Source organism: Erythrolamprus reginae, chromosome 1 (genome assembly GCF_031021105.1).
Source record: "Erythrolamprus reginae isolate rEryReg1 chromosome 1, rEryReg1.hap1, whole genome shotgun sequence".
In the NCBI taxonomy this organism is placed as follows: domain Eukaryota; kingdom Metazoa; phylum Chordata; class Lepidosauria; order Squamata; family Dipsadidae; genus Erythrolamprus; species Erythrolamprus reginae.
Genome location: NC_091950.1, coordinates 217,803,463 through 217,827,782, shown reverse-complemented (window position 1 = coordinate 217,827,782; position 24,320 = coordinate 217,803,463). Strand labels below are relative to the sequence as shown.

At 42.7% G+C, this 24,320-nt stretch overlaps 1 protein-coding gene across 3 annotated transcripts in view; it reads right to left on the bottom strand.

Annotated features, from left to right (window-relative positions):
* Positions 1 to 24,320, bottom strand: part of VWC2L (von Willebrand factor C domain containing 2 like) — a 116,031-nt gene that overhangs the window by 13,025 nt on the left and 78,686 nt on the right. Inside the window, exons 4-5 of one of the 3 annotated variants that reach the window (XM_070732221.1) lie at positions 8,463 to 8,496; positions 5,649 to 5,677 (exon numbers count right to left, since the gene is read on the bottom strand). The exons of 1 other annotated variant lie outside the window; for it this stretch is intronic. In XM_070732221.1, the coding sequence (XP_070588322.1) occupies positions 8,486 to 8,496 (11 nt within the window). In that variant the 3' untranslated portion in view covers positions 5,649 to 5,677; positions 8,463 to 8,485. Of the gene's footprint in view, positions 1 to 5,592; positions 5,678 to 8,462; positions 8,497 to 24,320 lie in introns of those variants that run through there. One more of the 3 variants, XM_070732220.1, reaches the window with a different exon arrangement.

Below are 24,320 nucleotides of genomic sequence, written 5' to 3'. Positions count from 1 at the left end.
TTGGGTCTTCTATGGACATAAGTGTATACATGGAATATTTTTTGCAAATCACAATAGTATCCATTTCTTTTTCCATAAATGGATTAAAAAATGAAAGTGAAAATGTAGGTTTTACACAGATTTTTATAATGGAAAAATGTTCAATTTAGAATTTTGATATTCTAACAGATCATTTTAAATTTAAAAATTCCTCCCCACATCAGAAACACGCTCCCTGGTTCTGAAAGGGCTTCTCCCACATGGTAGGGGTTGCACACCCTCTGCCTCACTGAGTGTCTCTTGGGCATTTGGTGGGCCCTATTCACATGTGCAACATGCTCCATTAAGTTGAGCGCCACATACCATGCTCAAAGGTCACAGGAACCCCACAAGAACCCCTTGGGGCAGGCAATTTTGATACAGCAACTTGTTTAGCCCCTCCCAAAACTGGTAGACCAGCATACATTTGGGCCAATCTCTCATGGGAGATACCAGGCTACAAAAGTCTGCCACAGGCCACTTGCCCTGCCAATATGAGGTTTTGCATGCCTAGCTGCTGTGGGGTCTTTGAATCTGTCCCACAACATCTGTATGAAAGTACCCAGGTCTTGCAGCTCTGGAGCCCCTTCATTGTGGAGAGACACAAGCCATCCCGCTGTATCCCTCTCCAGGTTTGATGTAATGGCATTAAGCCGGGCACGCATATCAGGGTACATTGCTCCATGTAGTTTTAATCTTGCATCAGGAAGTAAGCCATATTGTCAGGTTGCTCATCAAACTGCTATGTTAGGGAAAGTGGCAGATGGTCCTCTCACACTAGACATTTCCAGGCAACAACCTCTGCCAAGGGTGCCTGAATGGGGATACAGGTTGGTACCTGCCCCTCTCACAATGGAGGATGGCTGGGATTGGAGGTGTTGTCCCGAGGTGAGAGTCTCCAACTGCCCCAGGTGGTGTTGGCACCATCGACTGAAGGATGGGAGATAGGATAGAAAATAATTTCATGGCCTCTTTCCTGAGTCCCATGTCTGCCACCTTTGGTGAGGTGGCTCCTCACACCTCTAGCCCACTGAATTTGTTGCTCAGCTGCTCCATCAATGGATTGGAAGCTGCAGCTGGGAACTTCTACTTCACAGGGTCTGCCCACTCAGCTGCTCATCTAGCCTTCCACTTGCTCCTCTGGGTCATCCTGACTCCGGAAGAGGGGGGTAGGTTGATCCTCTGCTTCTTCTGCATTCCCTACATGGGTCTTGGGCCTGGACAGGATCCTTCCACCGCTCTCTTCCTTTTTAGCATGGCTGTTGCTCCACCTTATCCCTTGTTTGGGGCATGCACCAGCCACTTAGATCCCAGCTTTAGCCACCACCAGAGTCTCTCAAGAGGAGGCTTCCCTTTGCTTCCGCTGTCTTTCCTGCTGAGATGCTAACCTCTCAAAACTGCAAACCTCCTGGTGGAGTCCAGGTAGGCTGGTACTTGCACAGTTGGTTTAATGTGAATTATCCAACTGGTGAGTCCAGAAAAAGAAACTCCTGGGACATTATTTTACCAAGAAAACAAACTTTACTAAATAAATCCAAACTGACACAGAAAAAGTGAAACCAACTCTGGGCTTCTGATGAACATAATTCATCCTCCCTTTTCCCCACAGGCCACCCACAGTCTATTCCATTCACCAATCAATTCTGTTCATTTTGTTATAGGAACTGGCTGGCCCTGCTGGGGTCCTGCTGAAATATCTGCTTGGGGTGTCCTTGAGGGAGAGCAATGTGTCATGGAAACAAACAAGGTTTGGATGCCATTCTCCTCACCCTTGCATTCCAATCCACCACCACCCTATTCCTTGTCAAGCTGTAAGCAAAACAGAATATAGGTGAAATCAGACAGAGCCTGTCTACCTGCCCTTCATTTCACCATGTTGACCAGATCTGCTAAGTAAAACTCCGACTCTGCTTATGAACTTTCTTCAGTTCTTTGCTTTTTAGATTTGTGAAGGACTTACATGTAAAAGTAGTCATAAAGTTACTGTTAGGTCAGTGTTTAGGCTGGACCCCTTGAAGCTTAATTGCTTTTATTGAACAATAGCTGAAACAGCAGCAAGTAACACCAACAAGTATAATAGAAACAACAATGCACGCTAACTAATTTACACTCTTTATACAGGGCTTGCTGAGAGGCGGCGTGGCTGTGACAACTGTTTATTTTTGGTGGCAATCGCTCCTGAACAATCCGCGGCTAGTATTGGAAGCCGCCTGGGAACCAATCAGTGTGTGCCATGCAAATAGCCGTTATTAACTTATTCAATTGTTGGACATAATATTTACTTTTTCATAGCCTTTGAATTGTGAATAATTGCTATATGAGGCAGCTATATGAACTAGAAGCTTGCAATCATCACAATGTCCAGGTGAATATTATAATCTATAGTCTATCCCTTTACCTCCCTCTCATATTTAATTTAATTTATTTATTCATTTGTCCAATACATAAATACAAAGGAAGAAAATAGACATGTGATAATATAAAAAGAGGGTGAAGGTGAACTTAGAGGAGAGGATATATGAAAGGAAGAGAATATATAAGATAGGTGAAAAAAAAGGAAAGACAATTGGACAGGGGATGAAAGGCACACCAGTGCACTTATGTACGCCTCTTACTGGCCTCTTAGGAACCTGGAGAGGTCAATCGTGGAGAGTCTAAGGGAGAAGTGTTGGGGGTTAGGGGTTGACACAATTCGATAACTCGATTGTTGAAATCATATTTTTTACAGTCAAGTTTGGCGCGGTTCGTATTAAGTTTGAATCTGTTGCGTGCTCTTGTGTTATTGCGGTTGAAGCTGAAGTAGTCATTGACTGGTAAGACATTGCAGCATATGATCTTGTGGGCAATGCTCAGATCGTGTTTTAGGTGTCATAGTTCTAGGCTTTCTAGGCCTAGGATTGTTAGTCTATTTTCGTAGGATATTCTGTTTCGAGTGGAGGAGTGAAGGGCTCTTCTGGTGAAATATCTTTCGACATTTTCAAGGGTGTTGATGTCTGAGATGTGGTATGGGTTCCAGACAGATGAGAAGTAGTCTGGGATAGGTCTGGCAAAAGTTTTGTAGGCTCTTGTGAGTAGGGTGAGGTTGCCTGAGCAGAAGCTGCGTAGGATCAGGTTGACAACTCTAGAGGCTTTTTTGGCGATATTGTTGCATTGGGCTTTAGCACTTAGGTCATTCGATATTAGTATTCCAAGGTCCTTTACAGAATGTGGGTTGGCAGTGAGAGATTGTTTATTCAGTTTGTATGTGCGGTTAGGATTCTTTTTGCCAATGTGGAGGATAGAGCATTTGTTGGTTGATATTTGAAGTTGCCAGGTGTTAGACCAGTCTGAGACAAAGTCCAGGTCTTTTTGGAGAGTAAGTGTGTTATCAGTGGTGTTGAAAAGTTTCACATCGTCGGCAAAAAGAACACAGTTGCTTTTGATATGGTCACAGAGATCATTGATGTAGAGAATGAAGAGAATAGGACCTAGTACGCTTCCCTGGGGAACGCCGCTTATGACAGAGGCGGGGGTGGAGATGGCGCTACCAATTTTGACAATTTGTTGCCTGCTTGACAGGAATGCAGTAATCCAGTTGTGGAGGCGTCCTGAGATGCCATAGGATTTGAGTTTTAGGAGTAGTTTGTCGTGGACCACTGAGTCGAAGGCTTTGCAAAAGTCTATATAAATTGCATCAATGGATTTTCCTTGGACAAGGAGGGTAGTCCAAATGTTTTTGCAGTGAAGTAGTTGTAGGTTGCAGGATAGTTTCTGAATCCAAATTGTTTGTTTGAGAGTAGGTTATTAGATTCTAAGTAGAGGGTGATTTGTCGATTTATAATTGATTCCATGATTTTACAAGGAACGCAACAGAGAGATATTGGTCTGTAGTTGTCCACTCGTGAAGGGTCTCCTTTTTTGAAAATGGGGATGACTATTGCTTTTGACCACAGCTTGGGGAGCGTGCTGGTCCTGAAGGATTTTTGGAAGATAATGCTTAGGGGTTCAGCGAGAGCAGAATAAAGTTTCCTTAGGAAGTATGCACAGAGACCGTCTGGTCCGGCAGATAGGGAGGGTTTGAGGTCACGGATTGCTTTTTCTACATTGTCTACAGTGAAGACAATTTGGGTTAGGTTTTTTAGTGGGTTAGAGGTGCAATTTGCGAAGATGGGAGAAGAACCATTGCTGTTAACAAAAACAGAGCCGAAAAAAGAGTTGAAGAGGTTGGCCTTGGATGAGTCATCATGGTATTCTTTGTTATTGGGTCCTACGAGTGGTGGAATAGGTCTGGAGTCATTGAGTTTGTTGTTGACGAAGTTATAGAAAGCACGGTTGGACTTGGTGCGAAGGAGGCTTTCCTCTTGTTTGCTGTGATAGTTGAGGCATTCTGCTCTTATTCTTTGGCATATGCTTTTGTAGAGGACTTTAAAGTTGGTTACTGGGATTTTTTTGTTTCTACTCCAGAGGGATTTTTTGGGGGTTTGTAGTTTCTTTATCGAGACAGGTATGTTATTTTTTTGCTTACCTCTGGAAGAAGTGAGTGGCACATGTAGTTCGATAAGCCTTTTGATTTGGAGTAAAAACATATTGTACAAATCATCAGTGGTGATGCAGTTAGAGAACAAGGATTGCCAGTTAAGGATTGAGAGATTGGCATCTATGAGATCATAGTTGGCTTTCCTGAAATTGTACTTAGGCACCGCATACTTCTGGTGGGTGTTTAGATGATGTAGGTTGAGGTTGAAGTTGATCGTACTGTGGTCGCTGTTGGAGAAGGGTTCCTTTGTGTGCAGTCCATAGATAGCACTTTTGCTGTTGCAGAATATGAGGTCGAGGCAGTTGTTGAGTCTGGTGTTGTTTGATACTAATTGTTCTAGTCCTAGGCTGGTGACGGCGTTATAGATGGCGGTGTGTATGGGTTCAGTGGAGCATTCATTTAGTGACCAGTTGATGTGTGGTAGGTTGAGGTCACCAAGGAAGATAATGGGATGGGGGCAGGAGGTAGCTTATATGCCCATAATCATCTGTGACTGTCTGTAGTTGGCTGCTTTGTTGATTTGAAGAGATATATGTTGTGCATAATCATGCATGTTGCAAAAAGCTCTTTGAAATATTTGAATTACATGCATTTTTAATTAAATGCATAGTTGCAGCAAACATGATACTGGGTGATTGTCCCAGCCAAAAATTTTCTTTTTTTCTATGTAATATAGCATAGCATTTAGACTTATATACCACTTCATAGTGCTTTTACAGCCCTTTCTAAGCAATTTACAGAATCAGCGTATTGCCCCCAACAATCTGGGTCTTCATTTTACCCACCTCTGAAGGATGGAAGGCTGAGTCAACCTTGAGCCGGTGGTGAGATTTAAACAGCTAAACTACTGCTAGCAGTTAACTGAAATAGCCTGCAATGCTGCACTCTAACCACTGCACCACCACACCACTCTGTATAATTGTATTCATTCTTTTACCTACAGTATAGTTCTGCAAAAGGACCCAAATCCATAAGAATAACGTTTCATATCAAAGCATAACTTTTTGAGTTGTAAAAAAATGGTATCTAACTTGTTTTCCTAATCTGTAACATGTTACCTGTAATTAACTTGTAGCTGTTAGCACTTGCAGAAAATGTACTGTATTTTTCGCTCTATAAGACGCACCTGCTGATAAGACGCACCTAGTTTTTAGAGGAGGAAAATAGAAAAAAAATATTTTGAGCCAAAAAGTAGGCTAAAATATTTATTACAATAACACTGCCCTAGGGGAATTGGGAAAATATACAAACAAGCCCCCCTCTCTCTTTCTTTCTATCTCTCCCTCTTTCTCTCTACCTTTCTTTCTCTTTCTCTTTCTCTCTCTCCCTTTCTCTGTCCCTCTCTTTCTTTCTCTCTGTCCCTCTCTTTCTTTCTCTCTGTCCCTCTTTCTTTCTCTCTGTCCCTCTCTTTCTTTCTCTCTGTCCCTCTCTTTCTTTCTCTCTGTCCCTCTTTCTTTCTCTCTGTCCCTCTCTTTCTTTCTCTCTGTCCCTCTCTTTCTTTCTCTCTGTCCCTTTCTTTCTCTCTGTCCCTCTTTCTTTCTCTCTCTTATCTCTCCTTCTCTCACTCACTCTCTTTGTATCTCTCTCTTTCTCTCTCTCCTTCTCTATCTCTCCCTCTTTCTCTCTCCCCCTTTCTATCTCTCCTCTCCCTTTCTCTGTCCCTCTATTTCTTTCTCTCTGTTCTTCTCTTTCTTTCTCTCTGTCCCTTTCTTTCTCTCTGTCCCTCTCTTTCTTTCTCTCTGTCCCTCTCTTTCTTTCACTCTGTCCCTCTCTTTCTTTCTCTCTGTCCCTCTTTCTTTCTCTCTCTTATCTCTCCTTCTCTCACTCACTCTCTTTGTATCTCTCTCTTTCTCTCTCTCCTTCTCTATCTCTCCCTCTTTCTCTCTCCCCCTTTCTATCTCTCCTCTTCCTTTCTCTCTCTTTCTTTCTCCCTTATTTTTTCTGTTTTTCTGCTGTGGGCGGTTTAGGGCCCCTCAAACCCCGACGACCTCGCCCCTGGATCCTGGCTGGGACAGGGCAGCTTCCTCTGACAGGCGCCGCGCGGGGCCGAGGGGGCTCAGCAGGAGGCGCAGCGGCGGGCGGAGAGAGGGAAGCGGGGACAGCGGCGTCCCTCCTGGCCTTGGAGGGCCGCCCGACCCTCCCCACCTCCTGCAAACGCGGCGGGCGGCGGGGGGAGAGCGAAGAGCCGGCTCCGGCGGGCGCGGGGCTTGGCTGGCTGGCTGGCGGGGGGGGGCGCTGGTGGTGTGAAGGGAGACCCTCCTCCGGGAGGGAGGGGGCCAGGCAGCAGCTAGCCAGCCGAGTTCGCAGCCAAACTTTGCACAGGCGGCGGCCGGCTGCGAGCGACTGGCTGGGTTTTGGGTCTTCAAGACCTCCCCGCCTCCTGAAGCGATTCCCGTAGCCTTCCCAAAGGCTGGAACAGCCAACGCTCCTCCAGTCCGCTCCGCCTCCTAAACCTGCGGGGTGGAGGTGTCCCCCGGCCCAGCACTTCCGGAGGCCGAAAGGCGCGGCTCTCTTCGGGGTTGGGAAGAGGAGAGGCGGCGACAGAGGCGGCGGTCTCCAGATGAGTACATCGCCGCCCCCCCCCTCTGCTCCAGCGCCTCCCCCCCCTTCCTGCCTGCAACTTCGCTCCATAAGACGTGGCTGATTTTTCATCCTACTTTGGGAGGAAAAAAACTGCGTCTTATGGAGCGAAAAATACGGTATATTCATCAAGCATAGTTATATACTAGGTTCTTTCATGATAAAAATTAAGTTTTATATATAATTCCATCAAGATACCGATTTGCCAATGACAATTATTTTATATAATCACCAGTTCTTATCTGTATTGTGGAATTCTTTTATGGAAAAATGGGGATATAGGTAGACATGTGTATGTTAGATAAGCAGAGAAAGGTGTGATGTAGTGGGTTAATGGTAGAAATCAACAGAGGATAAAGTATTGTTTCATGGCTAATGTCTCCTTGATAAACAATTCTCAGAACAAAGGAGTTAAAACCCATTTTGTTAAAAGCATTCTAGAAAACAGACAGTAAACCACAAATACATCAGTTCTTATTCCATTGATTTATATCTGAAAAAGAGTTCAGAATAGGACAGTTGCTGATGATATAGCATTGTTAGATGCCTCAAAAGTGGAGTCCATATGAGTAGATTCAGCTGATTTTCTGCACAAATAAAAGTGGATAAAATTCTGATGTTAAAGGCAGAGAATAAGGAACTAAAGAACAAGATTCAACATGTTCTTCTTCATATTTATTTATGAAGTTAACAAAATCAGATTGTTGCTACATTCTTCAGATTAGTCAAAGTTTAATATCATAATATGTTGGAAAGACCTCCAGACCCATTCAGAACATTCATCAAACAATAAGACTGAACTATTTTAATATATCTTCTTTGTGCTATCCAACAGCTGAAACAGCCCATTCTATGTCTTGACCAAACAATGAAGTGGAATGACTGTAATGTCTGTTCTGAAACAATAGGGAGCAAGGTACAGACTCTTCAAAGAGGAAGGGTGTGAAGGAACGTATACTAAAAACAACTATGAAGGTTCATTGCACTATACTGCAATTTGAAGGACCCCATTTTATAGCTCCTCACCAGATCAACATGGTTTAAATATACCATACCTCTTTTTGGGAACAAGCCTCACAATGAAATGCTAGTTGAAACAATAATCTTTCCAATAGATACCATTAAATACAATGAAAATTACACAAAAAGTATTGTTGTGTAATACCATACCACTAACATATTGGCAGATATGGAGGCAGGTGTGTTTGTATGTGTGTGTGTGTGTGTAGGTGAGTCGGTGTATTAACCACAGATTTGTATAGAAAAATCTTATACCCAAAACCATCATAGACTAGAATATAATGTCTTTTCCTTTGTTTTAGAAAACCCAGAAAATAAAAGTACCTACCTGCAAATGCCCTGCAGCCATTTCTAAAAGAAAGCTGGAGAGGAGAGGAGAGGAGAAAGAAATGGCTTTTTACTAGGACTGTGCAAAGCTTCCACAAAGCTTCCAATAAAGCTGCCCTTTAAAGGTGCTTTGCAGAGCAGTGTTATCCAGCTTCCTTCTTCTAAAGAGGGAAGTGAGAATCTCATATTGCTTCATTTCCTGTTACACTAAACCTGAACATAAACCTCCCATGGTTCTTCCAGTGACTATAAGAAGTAGCTTCCATGACTGTATAATACACAGGAGGAAGCCCCTTCCAGAGTTCCTGGACGTTCAACAGGAAGAAATCAAACAGAACATGAACACAAAAATAGTAATTCAGTATTGTATGTTGTGGGTTGTGTGTCCTTCCAGTGTGGAAGGTTTTGCCCTCACACACTCAAATCCATTATTCTTCATGCAGTCATGATTTCAATTTATTGGAATGCAAATCAAGAGTCTATTCACATTTTTACACTACAACGATTACTTTCATATAATGTTAATATATTCATGGATATTGAAACTACATCATGCAATAGATCAGGGGTCAGGAACCTTTTTGGCTGAGAGCCGTAAACGCCACATATTTTGAAATATAATTCCGCGAGAGCCGTACGTATCTCCCTTTCTCTCTTTCTTTCTCTCTCTCTTTCTCTCCCCCTCTCTTTGTCTCTTTCTATCTCTTTCTCTCCCTCCCTCTATCTTTCTCTTTTTATCTCTCTCTTTCTCTTTCTCTCTTTCTCCCCCTTCTCTCTGAAGTGGGGAGGGCCGGGTTGGCACCAAGGGGGCTCGAGACGGGGTGCAAAAGCAAATTACTCTGCTGGCCCAGGCCCACATCGGAAGGAAGGAAGGAAGGAATGGTAAAAGGGGCGATCAAGAGAGGAATGGGTGAATGAATGGACGGAGGGTGGGAAGGAAGGAAGGAAAGAGGGAAGGGACAGGAACAGAGGAAGGGTGCAAAGAAAGCAAGGAAAGGTGTGAAAGGGGAGAGTAAGAGAAGAAGGAGTGAAAGAAGGGAATGAGGGAGGAAACAAGGGAGGAAGGAGAAGGAAAGCAAGAAATGGAGGGAGGGAAGGAAGGAAGGAAAGAAAGAAAGAAAGAAAGAAAGGGGGAAGGGACAGGAACAGAGGAAGGAAGCAAGGAAACTTATGAAAGGGGAGAGTAAGAGAGGAAGGACTGAAGGAAGGGAGGGAGGGAAGAAGGTAGGAAGGAGAAAGAAAAGAAGAAATAGAGGAAGGGAAGGTAAAAGAGAGAAAGAAAAAGAGCAAGAAAGAAAGAAAGAGAGAAAGAAAGAATGAAAGAGAAATAAAAATAGAGAGGGGGAATGAAAGAAATGGAAGGAGGGAAGGAAGGAGAGAAAGAAAGAGAAAGAAAGAAAGAAAGAGAAAGAAAAAAGAATGAAAGAGCAAGAGAGCAAGAGAGAAAGAGAAAGAGAGAAAGAAAGAAAGAAAGGCAACTTCAAAGAAAGGCTCACTGAGCATCTCTCTCACTCTCTCTCTTTCTATCCCTCTTTCTTTCTCTCTCTTCCTTTCTATCTCTCCTCTTCCTTTCTCTCTCCTCTCTCTCTCCCTCTCTTTCTACCCTCCTTTCTCTTCCTTCCTTCTCTCCCTCCCTCCCCTCCCTCCCTCCTTCCTTCCTCTCCATTTCTCTTTCCCTCCCTCTCTTTCCCTTTTCTTTCTTTTGGTCCACTTCTCTCTCTCTCCGCTTCTCCACTTGCCTCCCCCTCGCGCCTCGCCCTTCCCACCCGGCCACCCGCGCGCGCTTACCAGCAGCAGGAATTCAAGTAAGCCCAAAAGAAGCCATTGGCTCCGGGCGGCGTTCATGGCCCCCCCCGAACCCTCAGCCCAGCTGGAGCTCCCTCTCGCCGCCGCCATCTCCCTGCGACTGCCTGCGGCCGCTGCAGCCCCCCCTCCCACTGGGCCACAAAGGACATTTGCCGCCGACGCCAGTGAAGCTTCAGCTGGGCGGGGCGCTGCCGGTACTTCCCTCCTGGGGCTCCCGCTCGCAGCTGTCCCCCGGCTTCTGCTCGATGCCGCGGTTTTCGGCGCTGTCCTGCTGTGCCCCAAAGACGGAAGGCGGGAAAAAGGCGAGAAGAATGGAGCTCTCCTTCTTCCTGCCTTCCGTCTTTGGGGCCCAGCAGGACAGCGCTGAAAACCGTGGCATCGAGCAGGAGCCAGGGGACAGCTGCGAGCGGGAGCTCAGTGCTAGGAGCCCTGTCTGCGAGCCAGATACGGCCATCAAAAGAGCCATATCTGGCTCGCGAGCCATAGGTTCCCGACCCCTGCAATAGATGGAGAAGCCCACGTTACACATTTTATTTATCTATTCATAACATTTATCTGACCACCCATCTCATGGAAAATGATTCTGGGCACATACAACAATCCAATAAAACAGTAGATTCAGCTTTCTCTTTACCAATTTATACCACCAACACAATGAAGTTAATTGGCTCCTTTAAAAAATTGTGTAGTTTGGTAAATGTTAAGAAAAACCTTTCATTAAATAAGATTCAACATTTTATGCCAGAGTTATTACAAGTAACTAATATCCATTCTAACACTTTTTAAATTGTCAGTAATAAAGAATACCATAGATTTAGATTCCATTCAGCTTTTGATTCAAATTGTAAACAAAAATGAGCCGGGGTGGCGCAGCAGGTAGAGTGCTGTACTGCAGGCCACTGAAGCTGACTGTAGATCTGAAGTTCAGCAGTTCAAATCTCATCACTGGCTCAAGGTTGACTCAGCCTTCCATCCTTCCGAGGTGGGTAAAATGAGGACCCGGATTGTGGGGGCAATATGCTGGCTCTGTTAAAAAGTGCTATTGCTAACATGTTGTAAGCCGCCCTGAGTCTAAGGAGAAGGGCAGCATAAAAATTGAATAAATAAATAATAAATAAATAAAATAAATAAAAATGGGGAAGAGCTGAGCATCTAGCTCTGTGGTACTCACCTTGATACCTCACTCAACTTTAATATGTAATCATTAATAAACATGCTACTTGTAATATCTCATTTTTGTATTTTGTTCTATGTTGTGAGTGACCCAGATTTGTTCTGGAGTTAGGTGGGTCATTTATACAGTTACATAGGAATGAAATGAAATATGCTAGCTTTTTTATAACAATTAAAATGATCCCCTTTCTTAAGATAATATCTAGTTTTACTGGGCACTGGCGCCTATTCATATGGTAGCTGAATTGATAGTGTGACAAAAATAAAGAGTGTATGCTGTTAGGAAAAGGTGCTTCTGTTAAGAATCTTCAAAGCAACATGGTAGCCTCAACAATCTTCCACTATAACCTGACATTTGTATAGTTTTCTGTGCTTGGCAATTTATAACTAAGATAGGCATAAAATCAATCCTGTTGTACTCAACATAAATTATTGACCAATTAATCAGCTACAATATTTTTGAAAGTAGGTTTGCCAAACTGCATGGTATAGTTTTGAAAGATAATAACTAATTATTAATTAATAATAACTTTCTAAAATTAAAATGGCAGAACATATCCAGTGTTGTGGTTGGCTCTGGCCCAGCTCCTGCCCCAAGGAATGTGCAGGTGGATGTGGAGGAAATATCCACATGCCACAGGCCTGTTTTGCTCCCGATAGAATCTCCCGACGAAGGCTCCTCTGACGAAAGAAGCATGAGTAGCAGGGAAGAGGGGAGTTTGGCAGACAGCCCAGGAGGAGATCAATCATCCTTATCATCCCTGTATTCTGAACAAGAACGTATGACAGACCCACGCATGCGTAGAGTGCATAGGAGAGAATAACTGAAGGATTATTACAGGAGATAAGTGAGGCCACCTGTGGTTGGGTGGGGCTGCTGTAATTAGTGCTATAGATAAAAAGAGCAGTGTGCTGATTTAGCCTTGTGGAAGTTTATCTGATTCATAGTTTCGTCAAGATCGTGGTTTTGCTGTTTCCCTGTTCAAGATTGTGTGTGGACTTTCTGGACTTTGGAATGGGACTCAATTTCCCAGTTACTGAGTGAGAAATTGGATTGCACTTAACCTGTGCCTTGTGTGTACCAGAAAATCCCTTTGACATTTAAAAAGGGAGTTTTTTCTGCTTTTCTGTTGATAAAGACTTTTGGTTTTCCTTCTATCATGTGGTGTGTGTCTTTTTGGATCAATTACCCTGTAATTACAGGCGGTTGGGAACATCCAGTTATGTTAGACTTGAAATCAGTGTATAGAATATGTAGAATAGATTTATAGCTTGAAGGAAGGAGGAGTATGCCTCCTCCTAAAAAAGCAATGCCTTATCTGGCTAAGCTTGATTTCTTCAAGCTGGTATCCAACTCTTGTTTTGTGAAAAGCATAAAAGGGGCATTGGTATACACTAATACGCCCTTCTCAAGGAGTGGAGCTAGCCTCCAATCGTGTGGGTTAAGACTGCCCAGTGACCTATTTACGGGACCGCCTCCTCCCTCATACCTTGCTGTGGCCAGTAAGGGCCCACAGAGTCGGTCTTCTCCAGGTCCCATCCGCCAAACTATGTTGGCTGGCAGGACCTCAGGAAAGAACCTTCTCTGTGATGGCTCCGAACCTGTGGAATCAATTGCCTCCAGAGATTCGCATTATCTCCTCCCTATCAGTCTTCCGGAAATCTGTAAAGACCTGGCTTTTCTGGCAGGCCTGAAATTAAGATTGATTGTTAGTAGATAGATAGATAGATAGATAGATAGATAGATAGATAGATAGATAGATAGATAGATAGATAGATAGATAGATAGATAAATTTGGACTGAATTTGAGGTTTAAAAGGCAAATGCCCTTATTGTTCCCACTCTTTGATGAAAGGAGTGAAAGTTTCTGCATGCTATCTTCCTTCTATGTTCACATAATAATCTGGATGTCCCAGTCGTCTCAAGCAGACCTGCATGCAAGGTGGGCCTTGGAGGCTATCCCCACTCCTTGAGAAAGGTTGTATCAGTGTATACCAATGCCTCTTCTCCAAGAGGGGTGGAGCTAGGCTTCAAGTGTGTGGGACTTACCAAAGTTTAGGCCTGTCAACTGGGACGGATGCCCAGATCTGAGTGAGACCCTTCTGCAGTACCCCTCAAGCAAAGGACACATCCTCTGATGCATCTATAATGCGTCTATCTTATAATGCATAACAAAGGGTATCGGAGATGCTCAAGTTGCTGCTCTGCATATCTCTTCAATGGAGACCCTGGTAGACCAAGCTGCTGACATAACGGCACTATGGGTGGAATGAGCAATTATTCCTGTAGGGAGTGGCATCCCCGCTGATAGATATGACAGGGAAATGGCCTTCGAGATTCAACTTCCCACCATGGAAGGAGAGGCCTTGTGCCCCAGAAAGAGGAACAGCACCTTGGATTTGTGGAATGCACTCATTCTTTGTATGTAAGCTAGCAGAGCCTTCCTAACATCCAGGTTGTGCCATATGGCCTCCTGTTCTAATCCCGGCCTTCATAGAATGTGGGCAAAACCACATCCTGCTTCCTATGAAAAATGAAATCCACCTTTGGGATGAAAGTGGGATCTAGACATGATAGTATCTTGTCTGGGTAAAAGGTACACAGGTCTCCCCTGACAGAAAGCGCCGGTAGTTCCGATATCATGCGGGCTGAGTTAATGGCCATTAAGAATGCCGTCTTGAGGGTCAAATACATATTTGGGGTGGATTCCGAGGGTTCAAACGGGCCCCTAATAATAAGTATTCAGAACCAGAGCCAAATCCCAGGTGAGGAACCTATGTACCACTGGAAGGCATATCCTAGATGCCTCTTTAAAGAACTGCCTGATCAGGTCGTGTGCTGCCAATGATTCCAGGGACTGACACTATAAAACTGTGGAGAGTGTGGCCACCTGGTGGCATAGGGTATTAATGGACAGCCCTAATGAGAGGCTTTGTTTCAGGAATCTGAGTATGTCTACTATAGAGAGGTTCAGAGGGGACTGACCGATCTCTCCACACCACTTGCACAAACTCCTTCAAGTGGAGGAGTATATTTATTTGGTGGAAGGCCTTCTGGACACCAGCATAATAGAGGAGATGTCCTCTGGAGCATTGCACAGCTTCATGGTGAGCTGCTCAAGAGTCAGGTGGTTAGTTGTAACCAGCCTGGATCTGAATGCTGGATGGACCCCTGTGACAGCAACCAGTCTGTCACTGGGATCATCCACGGAGGGGCTATAGATAGCGATACAAGATCCATGAATCATCTCTGCCTGTTCCTGTACTAGTCTCCTCACTAGTCTGGGTATTACTGGAACAGGAGGAAAGGCAAATAGTAGGCCCTCTGGCCAAGGGCAGAGAAATGCATCCTTCCCTCGGTGCCCAGGGACTTGAACCACGTCAAAAACCTGGGCAACTGTGCATTGTCTGGTGTGGTGAACAGGTCTATCATCAGTCGCCTGAACTGAGAAGTCAGTTGTCTGAATGCTCTCAGTTGTAGAGTCCATTCAGCCTGGTCGATGTCACAACAGCTGAGCCAGTCTGCCCTGACATTGTCTACCCCTGAGATATGTTTTGCCATAATGGATAGAAGATGGGTCTCTGCCCATGAACCAAGGGACATGGCATCTGCCATCAGCTGTTTGGACATAGTATCCCCCTGTATATGTGTGTTTTGGTAGTTACATTGTCCATTAACCCCAACACGTGATACCCCGTAGGTGTTGGTTGAAGTATTCTAAGGCCAGGTTGACTGCCCACTATTCCAGAAGGTTGATGCTGCATGCCGACTCCCCTAGGGACCATGTCCCTTGGGCCACTTTGTTCTCCAGGTGGGCCCCTCTATCCCAAAGTACTTGCATCCATTGTGAGTGTTTCCCTCTGGGGTTCTATGCAGCAGGCCCCTTTGTCAATCACCCAAAAACTCCACCACTCCAGTGACACTCAGACCTCCCCCAGCAAGCATACTCTGATCATTGATGCTCTGTATCCTGCTCGCTGAAAGGGGAGAAGAAACCACTGGAGAGCCCTAGAGTGGTTATGAGCCCAGGGAACAATGTGAATACCTGAAATAATTTTCCCTAAAAGTGAGGATAATGTGTGAAGTTGTACATGAGGCGAGTCCCTCACAACTCCAACCAACTCCAATAGGCTAGCCCTCCTTTCCTCCATGGAGTATATCCCTGTACACTCCATGGAATCAATGATAGCTCCCAGATGAGTCAATCTCATGGAGAGGACTGGTTGACTTTTGGCCTTATTGATCAGGCCCTATTTTACCCATGCCCCTCCAGGACCTCCCATGACATCACTCTCTGCCTGAGCTCTAGAGGTAGATTGGATGAGGATATCGTCCAGATTACATTGTTCCCTGACTGGTGGGGCTCTCAGGTGTGCCACCAGAATGATCAGCCTGAAGGATAGAGCCATGTACTGGAAGTGGTTCCCTTCATAAGAGATTGGTAGGGCCATGAGATTCCCACTACATATTTATTGTGACGTTTGAGATCCAGGATTGCCCACCATCACCTAGATAGATGTTTTTGGAACTACAAAGAGGATGAAGTAGAAACCCGCCCCTGCGGGACCAGTTGTATGGCTTCTATAGCCAGTAGGTGTTGGATGGCCTCCTCCATTAGTGCCCTTTGTGAAATGTTACAGGGGCTAGGGCAGCTTATGAAGAATTCCTGGGGTGGGGGTGGAGCAGAATTCAATTGCCAACTGATCATTGTCTTCTCCCATTGGCCGGTGAAGTGAGCCAGTCAGCCCCCGATGGGAAGTTTTAGGGACTTAATGATTCTGGCAGAAGAGTATCCCCCGGCCCCTCAAAAGGGCCATTTGCTCAGTGTCCCTCTCTGGCCAGTCCTGTCTCCCCAACTTCTGCTGCAGGTGTTGAAGTTGGATGAGAAGCGCCCATACTGGTGATTGGGCACCTGTAACCCTTCTTAGGGAAGGGACTAGGTCTAGCCACAGCCCTACATGAAGGAGAGGGAAGCACCTTCCTTTTATCCCTGGTTTTGACTACGATAGGGTCAAGGACTGTTCCAAACAGAAACTGACCCACTAGAGGGGCCATGGCCAATTTCCATTTATGATGCGCATTCCCAGACCAGTTTCACAGCCAGTTCAATCATCTGGACACCATTGTGCACCCCATGGACCGCGCCGCAAAATGCATTGCTGCAGTGTTACGGCGCCGATGTATCTTGCTGCTGCTAGTAGGTTGTTGAGGTCCTGATGGGCTCTGATGTCCGATGGCATGAGATGTTTCTGCAGAGTGGACAGCCATTTCAGCTATGTGTGGGAGAAGAATGATGCCAAAGTTGTTGCCTTGATTGCCCATGCCACTGGTTGATGTGCCCGCTGCAGTGTGATGTCATTGCTCGTTCGGTCAAAGGAGTTCCTCTGCGTCTCCTGCCATTTGTGCATTGGAGTAGAGAATGAGGACTGGCCTGTCAATCTTGGGTACTTGTAAATGCTGAGATAGCTGCAGTGTCACTGGAAAGTATTTCTTATCTAGATTATGCCAGTCTTTATCAATGGTGTCTAGGAAAAGTTGCGGGGTTGGTATCTGCTGTACCTGTGTTGTGGATCAGGGCCTAGGTTCTTGTCCTCCAGAAAAATTTGGGTCTAACTGATCCTGGGTTCCTCCTGTCCCTTCAGCTCAGCTGCAGAGCACACCCAATCTCTGCTCTTTCTTTCCCTACTCTGGTCTTCAAGTTTGTGCAATGGGGAAAGAGAAAGGGTGAATGAGGCTGCAGCCCAAGCCCCTTTTGTCTGGTTGATGGTGGGGATGGAGGACATAACCGCTCTCTAGGCCGAAGATATGGCTGAACACAGATTGAATGGTGTAAGGGGTGGGTGGGAGGGAATTAATGCAAAAATCCCCCCGCAGCTCATCTTGTGCATTCTCCCACCTATGGCCCCGTCCACCAGCCTGGCAGATTGCTGAGGGGTCTGCCAATACTCAAGGCCCTGCCAGATGGATCAGCTTGCCTTTTGAAATTCTGCTCAATTTAACATATCCTTGGCTAATAGCAGCATATGCCAGCCCAGGCTCGGAGTAAAAAATCTTTAGCATAGTAAAAGTTGAGCATACAGCCTCTTTGTTATCTGTGAAGGAAAGCCTGGATCCAGTTCATCATGGACTGAATCAAATGGGGGAAACAATAGGGGCAATCACCTTTTAAACCTCAGATTCAGTCCAAATACCTCACTGGGTGGTCTTAATTCACACACTTGGGAGCCTAGCTCCACCCCTCTTGGAGAAAGTAGTTTTCACATGGTCCAAAGAAACAATCTAATAACAAATGCTGTCTTTACTGCCTACTCCAAATATTACATCTTTGTCTTTTACCTTGATTGGGTGCAGAAAGGACATTACCATAGAAATTTGAACATTGATCAATAGAGTTTGCATTTACTACCCATGAATTGCTGGGATTGTTTTGCAAGGACTTCTTAGCTTTTCAATAGCAAATTGCTTATCCACAGGTTTCTGGATCTATAATCATCTCAAATCCAGCCTGCAGAAAGAAACTGATTAGAGAAGGTGGTGGGACTGTAGCTGCAATAAATCTTGGAGGAGTGGCTTATCTAGTTTCATAATCATGTTTCAGTAAAAGGACTGAAAGTATAGCAGTTGCTAATTGAGAAGTTCAATAAGAGGGGATTTTGATGCTGGGAATGCAATTATTTTGGTCCTACTCAATCTCTCATTAGTATTTTATACAGTATTATCAGCCAAAGAATTTTGTGAGAGTTGTGAAAGTGGGGACACTATTTTGCAGTAATTCCATTCCTCCCTGAATAGGTAATTCCTATCAATGGCAATGAACACCAGATAAGAGTTCAGGTAAATGTTTGGAGGCAGAAATAGACTGTATGGGACAAAACAATTGAATTCCGTCATAATGAAGCTGTTTCTCCTAAAGCTGTCAGGGTTAGTCACAACTCCTATCTTGATTCCGGATTGAGATTTTACTGGACTCATGGCTTCTGTTTGAACAGCAGGTAAAAGATGTGGCCAGGGAAAACTTTGCCCACTTTTGGCTACCATACCAATTGTAGCATTTTTTGAAGGAGGAACTGGCAGCAATTTCCTTCATGATTCAAAACTAGATTTTTGTTTGGGACTGCCTGTGAAGAAAATCCAAAAACTGCAACTGGTCCAGCTTACAAGGTGGCAGGTGAGAGCTGTTTCAGCAAAGACGTGTCTATGTTATTCATGCTGTATTTATTGTCCTTATGCTTTTGAATACAATTCAAAGTGCTGCTTTTGACTTATTTTTAAAATACTTTTTATTGATTTTTTTCACATTAAAAGACAAAACATAATTTCACTAATATAGCTTGTCGCTATCAGAAGTATCCTCTTCACCATATCTAATGCTATTATTCTTAACTTAACCATTTTTATTTACATTTTTATACTTGTACGTTATTTTACATCTATTTACATTTATATTTATTTTGATACATCATTTTATATTACTTTATTACATTAATTTTACTTTCCCTTTCAAGCCAATCATACAATTTATTCCTTATTTTGTAGTACATTGTTCCCCTCTCTCTCTCAATTCCATTGTTAATTTACTCATCTCTGTGCATTCTAGCACCCTTTTTATCATTATTGTGTTCGAGGGTATTTTTTATTTTTTCCAGTTTTGGGTAAATATGATTCTCACTGCAGTAATTATACATTGAATGATATAGTAAATTTCCTTTCTCATGTTTTCTTTTATTATTCCTAGAAGAAATAGTTCTTGTCTCATCTCAATTTTCTGTTTTGTTATTTCCTCTATCCATTTTATAATTTTCCCCCAATATTTCTTTGCATTGGGACATGTCCACCACATGTGGAAGAATGTCCCTTGTACATTTCCAACAATTAGGCATGGTTATGGATACATTTTAGCCAATCTCACTAGTCGTAGATGCCAACTATAAAATATTTTATATGTGTTTTCTTTAAATGCAGCCAGCATTGTCAATTTGTAATTTTTGTTCTAAATTTGTCCCTAATACTCTAATTCGATGTTATACCCAAAGTTTTTGGCTCATGCTGTTATTGATTCTTGTATGACTCCCTCCGCCATTTTACGTTTTAGAACACAATTATATACCTTACTTATCATTTTTTCTTCTGTGCCTATTAATACCTTGTTGATTTCTTGTTGCTCATTTTGAAAGCCCTGTTGTTCCAAGACCTTTTTATACTTTGTTTGTATCTATAGGTAAGGCCAGCAATCTGTCTTAATTCCTTGTGTTTGCAGTTCCTGGTTTGATTTTAAATTTCCTTGTTTATTTAGCAATTCATTATAAATAACTATCTTATTTAAATCTGTAGTATTTGGGTAGACCAATGCTTCTATAGTTGAAATCATCCTGGAATTTTTATGTAAAGTTTTTGTTCAATTTTCCTCCAAATGTCAAAAAATGCATCTTTCACCTGGTGACTGTGGAAATATTTGTGTGTTTTATTTTTTCCTCCCCACAGAAATGAATGCTTGTAAATCATGTCCTTCAATTGCTCATTTCTTTTATTTTTTAACATTACCCATTCTCCAATCCACGTTACTGCAGCCACCTAATAATACAATTCCCAGTCTGGAAGGCCAAAGCCCCCTCTCAGTCTGGAATCCTGTAGTAATTTACATTTTATCGTTGCCTTTTCATCCTTGCCATTCAAATGTTAATGTTATTTTATATATTTTGCTTTTTTCACTTTGGAATTCTAATCTTTTTTCTAATTCTTTACTTTGCTCTTGTGTAAGATTTTTAGTTATTATTTTTGTTTTATTTTTATTTATTTTTAGCCCTGTTACCTTTCCAAATTCCCGTAATTCTCTAATTAATGTTTCCCCTGTTTCCAATGGGTCTTCAATTATAAATTTCATATCATCGTCAAATGCCTGTAATTTATACGTCTTGTTTTCTTGTTTTCTTTATCTCCTGATTTTCCCTTATTCGGTTTAACAAAATCTCTATAGAAAGTATAAATAATATAGTGATAATGGACATCCTTGTCTGACCCCTTTTTCTATTTTAACTTTTTATGTTGACTCTCCATTTAATAATATTTTGAATGTTTGGTTTTAATATATTGTTATAATCATTTTAGTAAATTTTCCCCAAAATTTCATCATGTCCAATTGTATATTTAAAAATTGCCAATTAAAATTATTAAAAGCTTTTTGTGTATCATTTATTGACACATTTCTAATACATTTAATATAATTCTTGTGTATCCTTTATCTGTTATTTGGGCAAAAATCCATTCGGATCTTTATGGATAAATTTATTTAATATTTTTAAGTCATTCCACTAAGATTGATGCAAATATTTTATAGTCTACATTCAACAGCAAGATTGGTCTATAGTTTTGAATTTTTTTGGTTACCTATATCTTCCTTTGGAATTAAAGTTATGAGTGCCTCTGTCCAGGAGTTTGGTATTTCCTCTCAAACATTTCATTATATACCTCTAACATGATTTCTTCTAGTGACTCTTGTAGTGTCACTTCAGATCACAGAGAAGGAGAGGAAGGTAGTGCTGTTTACTTTTTGCATTTGCATTTTTTGAATTCAAGGAGAAGGGGCATTTATAACTGGCTGTTACAGACAATTTTATTAGCAGTTTGTTTTCAAACACAGACCAATCAGATTAGGCTGGGGCAGGATTAGACTGGGAAGTATAAAAGGCAGGAAAAAGCCATTTTAATTTGCACTTCAGATCACAGAGAAGGAGAGGAAGGTAGTGCTGTTTACTTTTTGCATTTGCATTTTTTGAATTCAAGGAGAAGGGGCATTTATAACTGGCTGTTACAGACAATTTTATTAGCAGTTTGTTTTCAAACACAGACCAATCAGATTAGGCTGGGGCAGGATTAGACTGGGAAGTATAAAAGGCAGGAAAAAGCCATTTTAATTTGCACTTCAGATCACAGAGAAGGAGAGGAAGGTAGTGCTGTTTACTTTTTGCATTTGCATTTTTTGAATTCAAGGAGAAGGGGCATTTATAACTGGCTGTTACAGACAATTTTATTAGCAGTTTGTTTTCAAACACAGACCAATCAGATTAGGCTGGGGCAGGATTAGACTGGGAAGTATAAAAGGCAGGAAAAAGCCATTTTAATTTGCACTTCAGATCACAGAGAAGGAGAGGAAGGTAGTGCTGTTTACTTTTTGCATTTGCATTTTTTGAATTCAAGGAGAAGGGGCATTTATAACTGGCTGTTACAGACAATTTTATTAGCAGTTTGTTTTCAAACACAGACCAATCAGATTAGGCTGGGGCAGGATTAGACTGGGAAGTATAAAAGGCAGGAAAAAGCCATTTTAATTTGCACTTCAGATCACAGAGAAGGAGAGGAAGGTAGTGCTGTTTACTTTTTGCATTTGCATTTTTTGAATTCAAGGAGAAGGGGCATTTATAACTGGCTGTTACAGACAATTTTATTAGCAGTTTGTTTTCAAACACAGACCAATCAGATTAGGCTGGGGCAGGATTAGACTGGGAAGTATAAAAGGCAGGAAAAAGCCATTTTAATTTGCACTTCAGATCACAGAGAAGGAGAGGAAGGTAGTGCTGTTTACTTTTTGCATTTGCATTTTTTGAATTCAAGGAGAAGGGGCATTTATAACTGGCTGTTACAGACAATTTTATTAGCAGTTTGTTTTCAAACACAGACCAATCAGATTAGGCTGGGGCAGGATTAGACTGGGAAGTATAAAAGGCAGGAAAAAGCCATTTTAATTTGCACTTCAGATCACAGAGAAGGAGAGGAAGGTAGTGGCCTGCGCGCCTAACGGCGCGCGAATCATATAACTATAAACCAAAATCAGCAAAGTTTGGTAGCAATAGGGGTTGTTGATTTTCCTGCTAAGTACTTGTATTTCAATACATTGTTAAGATGACTGGCTTGGTGCAGTGTAACATTTGTTTGGCTGTTGTCTTCCGTAGCACCTTGTGGGACTTGGGGTACTGCCCTTTTTGCATAAGGACATCTAGGTTAGATGGCGAGATCTCTAGATTGCAGTCCTTAGTTTGTAGCTTGCAGTCAGAAGTGGAAAGATTGTCCCAGCCACGTGCTGTAATGCAGCCATGTGTCCAGCCTCCACTTCCACAGCGCCCCCCGAGGAGGAGGGCTGTGTGGACAACTGTCGGTTCAGGAAGATTGCGTGCAGTTGAGCAAAAACATAGCAATTTTGGTCTCTCTGTATCGAATTCCTATAGTGTTCTTGCGGATTTAAATAGTAAGGATGTTGGAGATATTAGCAAGGTCCCTCAGGCAGAGAATGAGGGGATGTTCAAAGGGGAAGTTGTCGTAAATGTCACCAAACCATCAAGTACAGTTAGTAGAAATAAAAAGAGGACACATTTTCTTGTGGGTGATTCGACCGTTAGAGGTGTTGATTTGGGACAGAGCAAGGATGTGGTTAAGGTGCTGAGGTGTCTCCCAGGGGCCACTGCCAGCAGGGACAGGAGGCGGATTACAAACATTGTTAAGACTGTGAGTAAAGGTAATAACGTTGATGTGGTGGTGCATCTTGGCACAAATGATTTGTCCCAGAGAAATGTTAATGTAGTAAAAAGAGATTTTCAATGTCTAAGTGTGGAGCTAGGTAAAATAACTGATTCAGTGACTTTCTCAGAGGTGTTACCGGTTTGTGGCCAAGAGGATAAAACAACGTGTATCAGAGAGTTTAATGTGTGGTTAAGGCAGTGGTGTAAAGCTGAAGGTTTTGGCTATGTAAGTCATGATGTCAGTAGGTGGTCTAATAGGGAGTTGTTTAAGAGGGATGGTTTGCATCCATCATACAGAGGTACCCAGGTGCTCGGTGAGGAATTCAGAACTTTTTTGGACAGGCATTTAAACTAGGTAAAGGGGACAGAGATGTAACTGATGTGGGTGATTTCTGTCCCCGACCAATGAGGATAAAGCAGTTTTTGGAAGCTTATGAAAAGGGAGCTGCAAATAATATAGATGTAGTTGTTGATGATAAGGGGCAAACTAATAACGAAAATAATGTTCTTCGGGTAATGTGCACAAATGCTCGAAGCTTGAGCAACAAGCTCTGTGAATTAATGGCCATAATATCTAGAGATAATTTGGACCTGGTTGCCATAACTGAGACATGGTTTAAGGATTCTAATGAATGGGAAATATCCATACCAGGATATACACTGTATAGGAAGGATAGAATAGAGAGAAGGGGAGGTGGAGTAGCCATTTATATTAAAGAAAGTCTAAAAACAACACTAATTCAAAACACGTGTCAAGATCTAGAGACTCTCTGGATTTGCATGCAAAATAAAGAAGGTTCTGTCATTAGAATTGGGGTGATCTATAGGCCTCCAGGGCAATCCGAGGAATATGACAACAAGATGGTGGATGAAATTACCCAAATGGCAGTAAAGGGAGATATTGTGGTTATGGGTGATTTCAACATGCCTGATGTTGACTGGAATATCCCCAGTGCCCTTACATGCAAAAGTAAGAATATAGTAGAGGCCTTTACAGGAGCAGCTCTGGCACAGCTGGTTAAGACACCAACTAGAGGGGAGAATATTCTAGATTTAGTTTTTACGAATGGGAATTGGGTTTCAGATGTCAAGGTGGGAGAAAATTTAGGTTGCAGTGACCATCTATGTTTGTGGTTTGATGTAAAAACTCATTGTGAGCAATCCTATAATGCAACCAAAGTATTGGATTTCAGAAAAACAAATTTTAATGCAATGGGAGAATATTTAGATAATGAATTAAAGGGGAGGGATAAAATGGCAGGAGCGAGCATCCAGTGGACTGTATTAAAAAAGGCCATCTTAAAAGCCACTGGACTGTATGTAAGACAAATAACTAAAGGTAAAAGGAAGAAGAAACCGCTATGGTTTA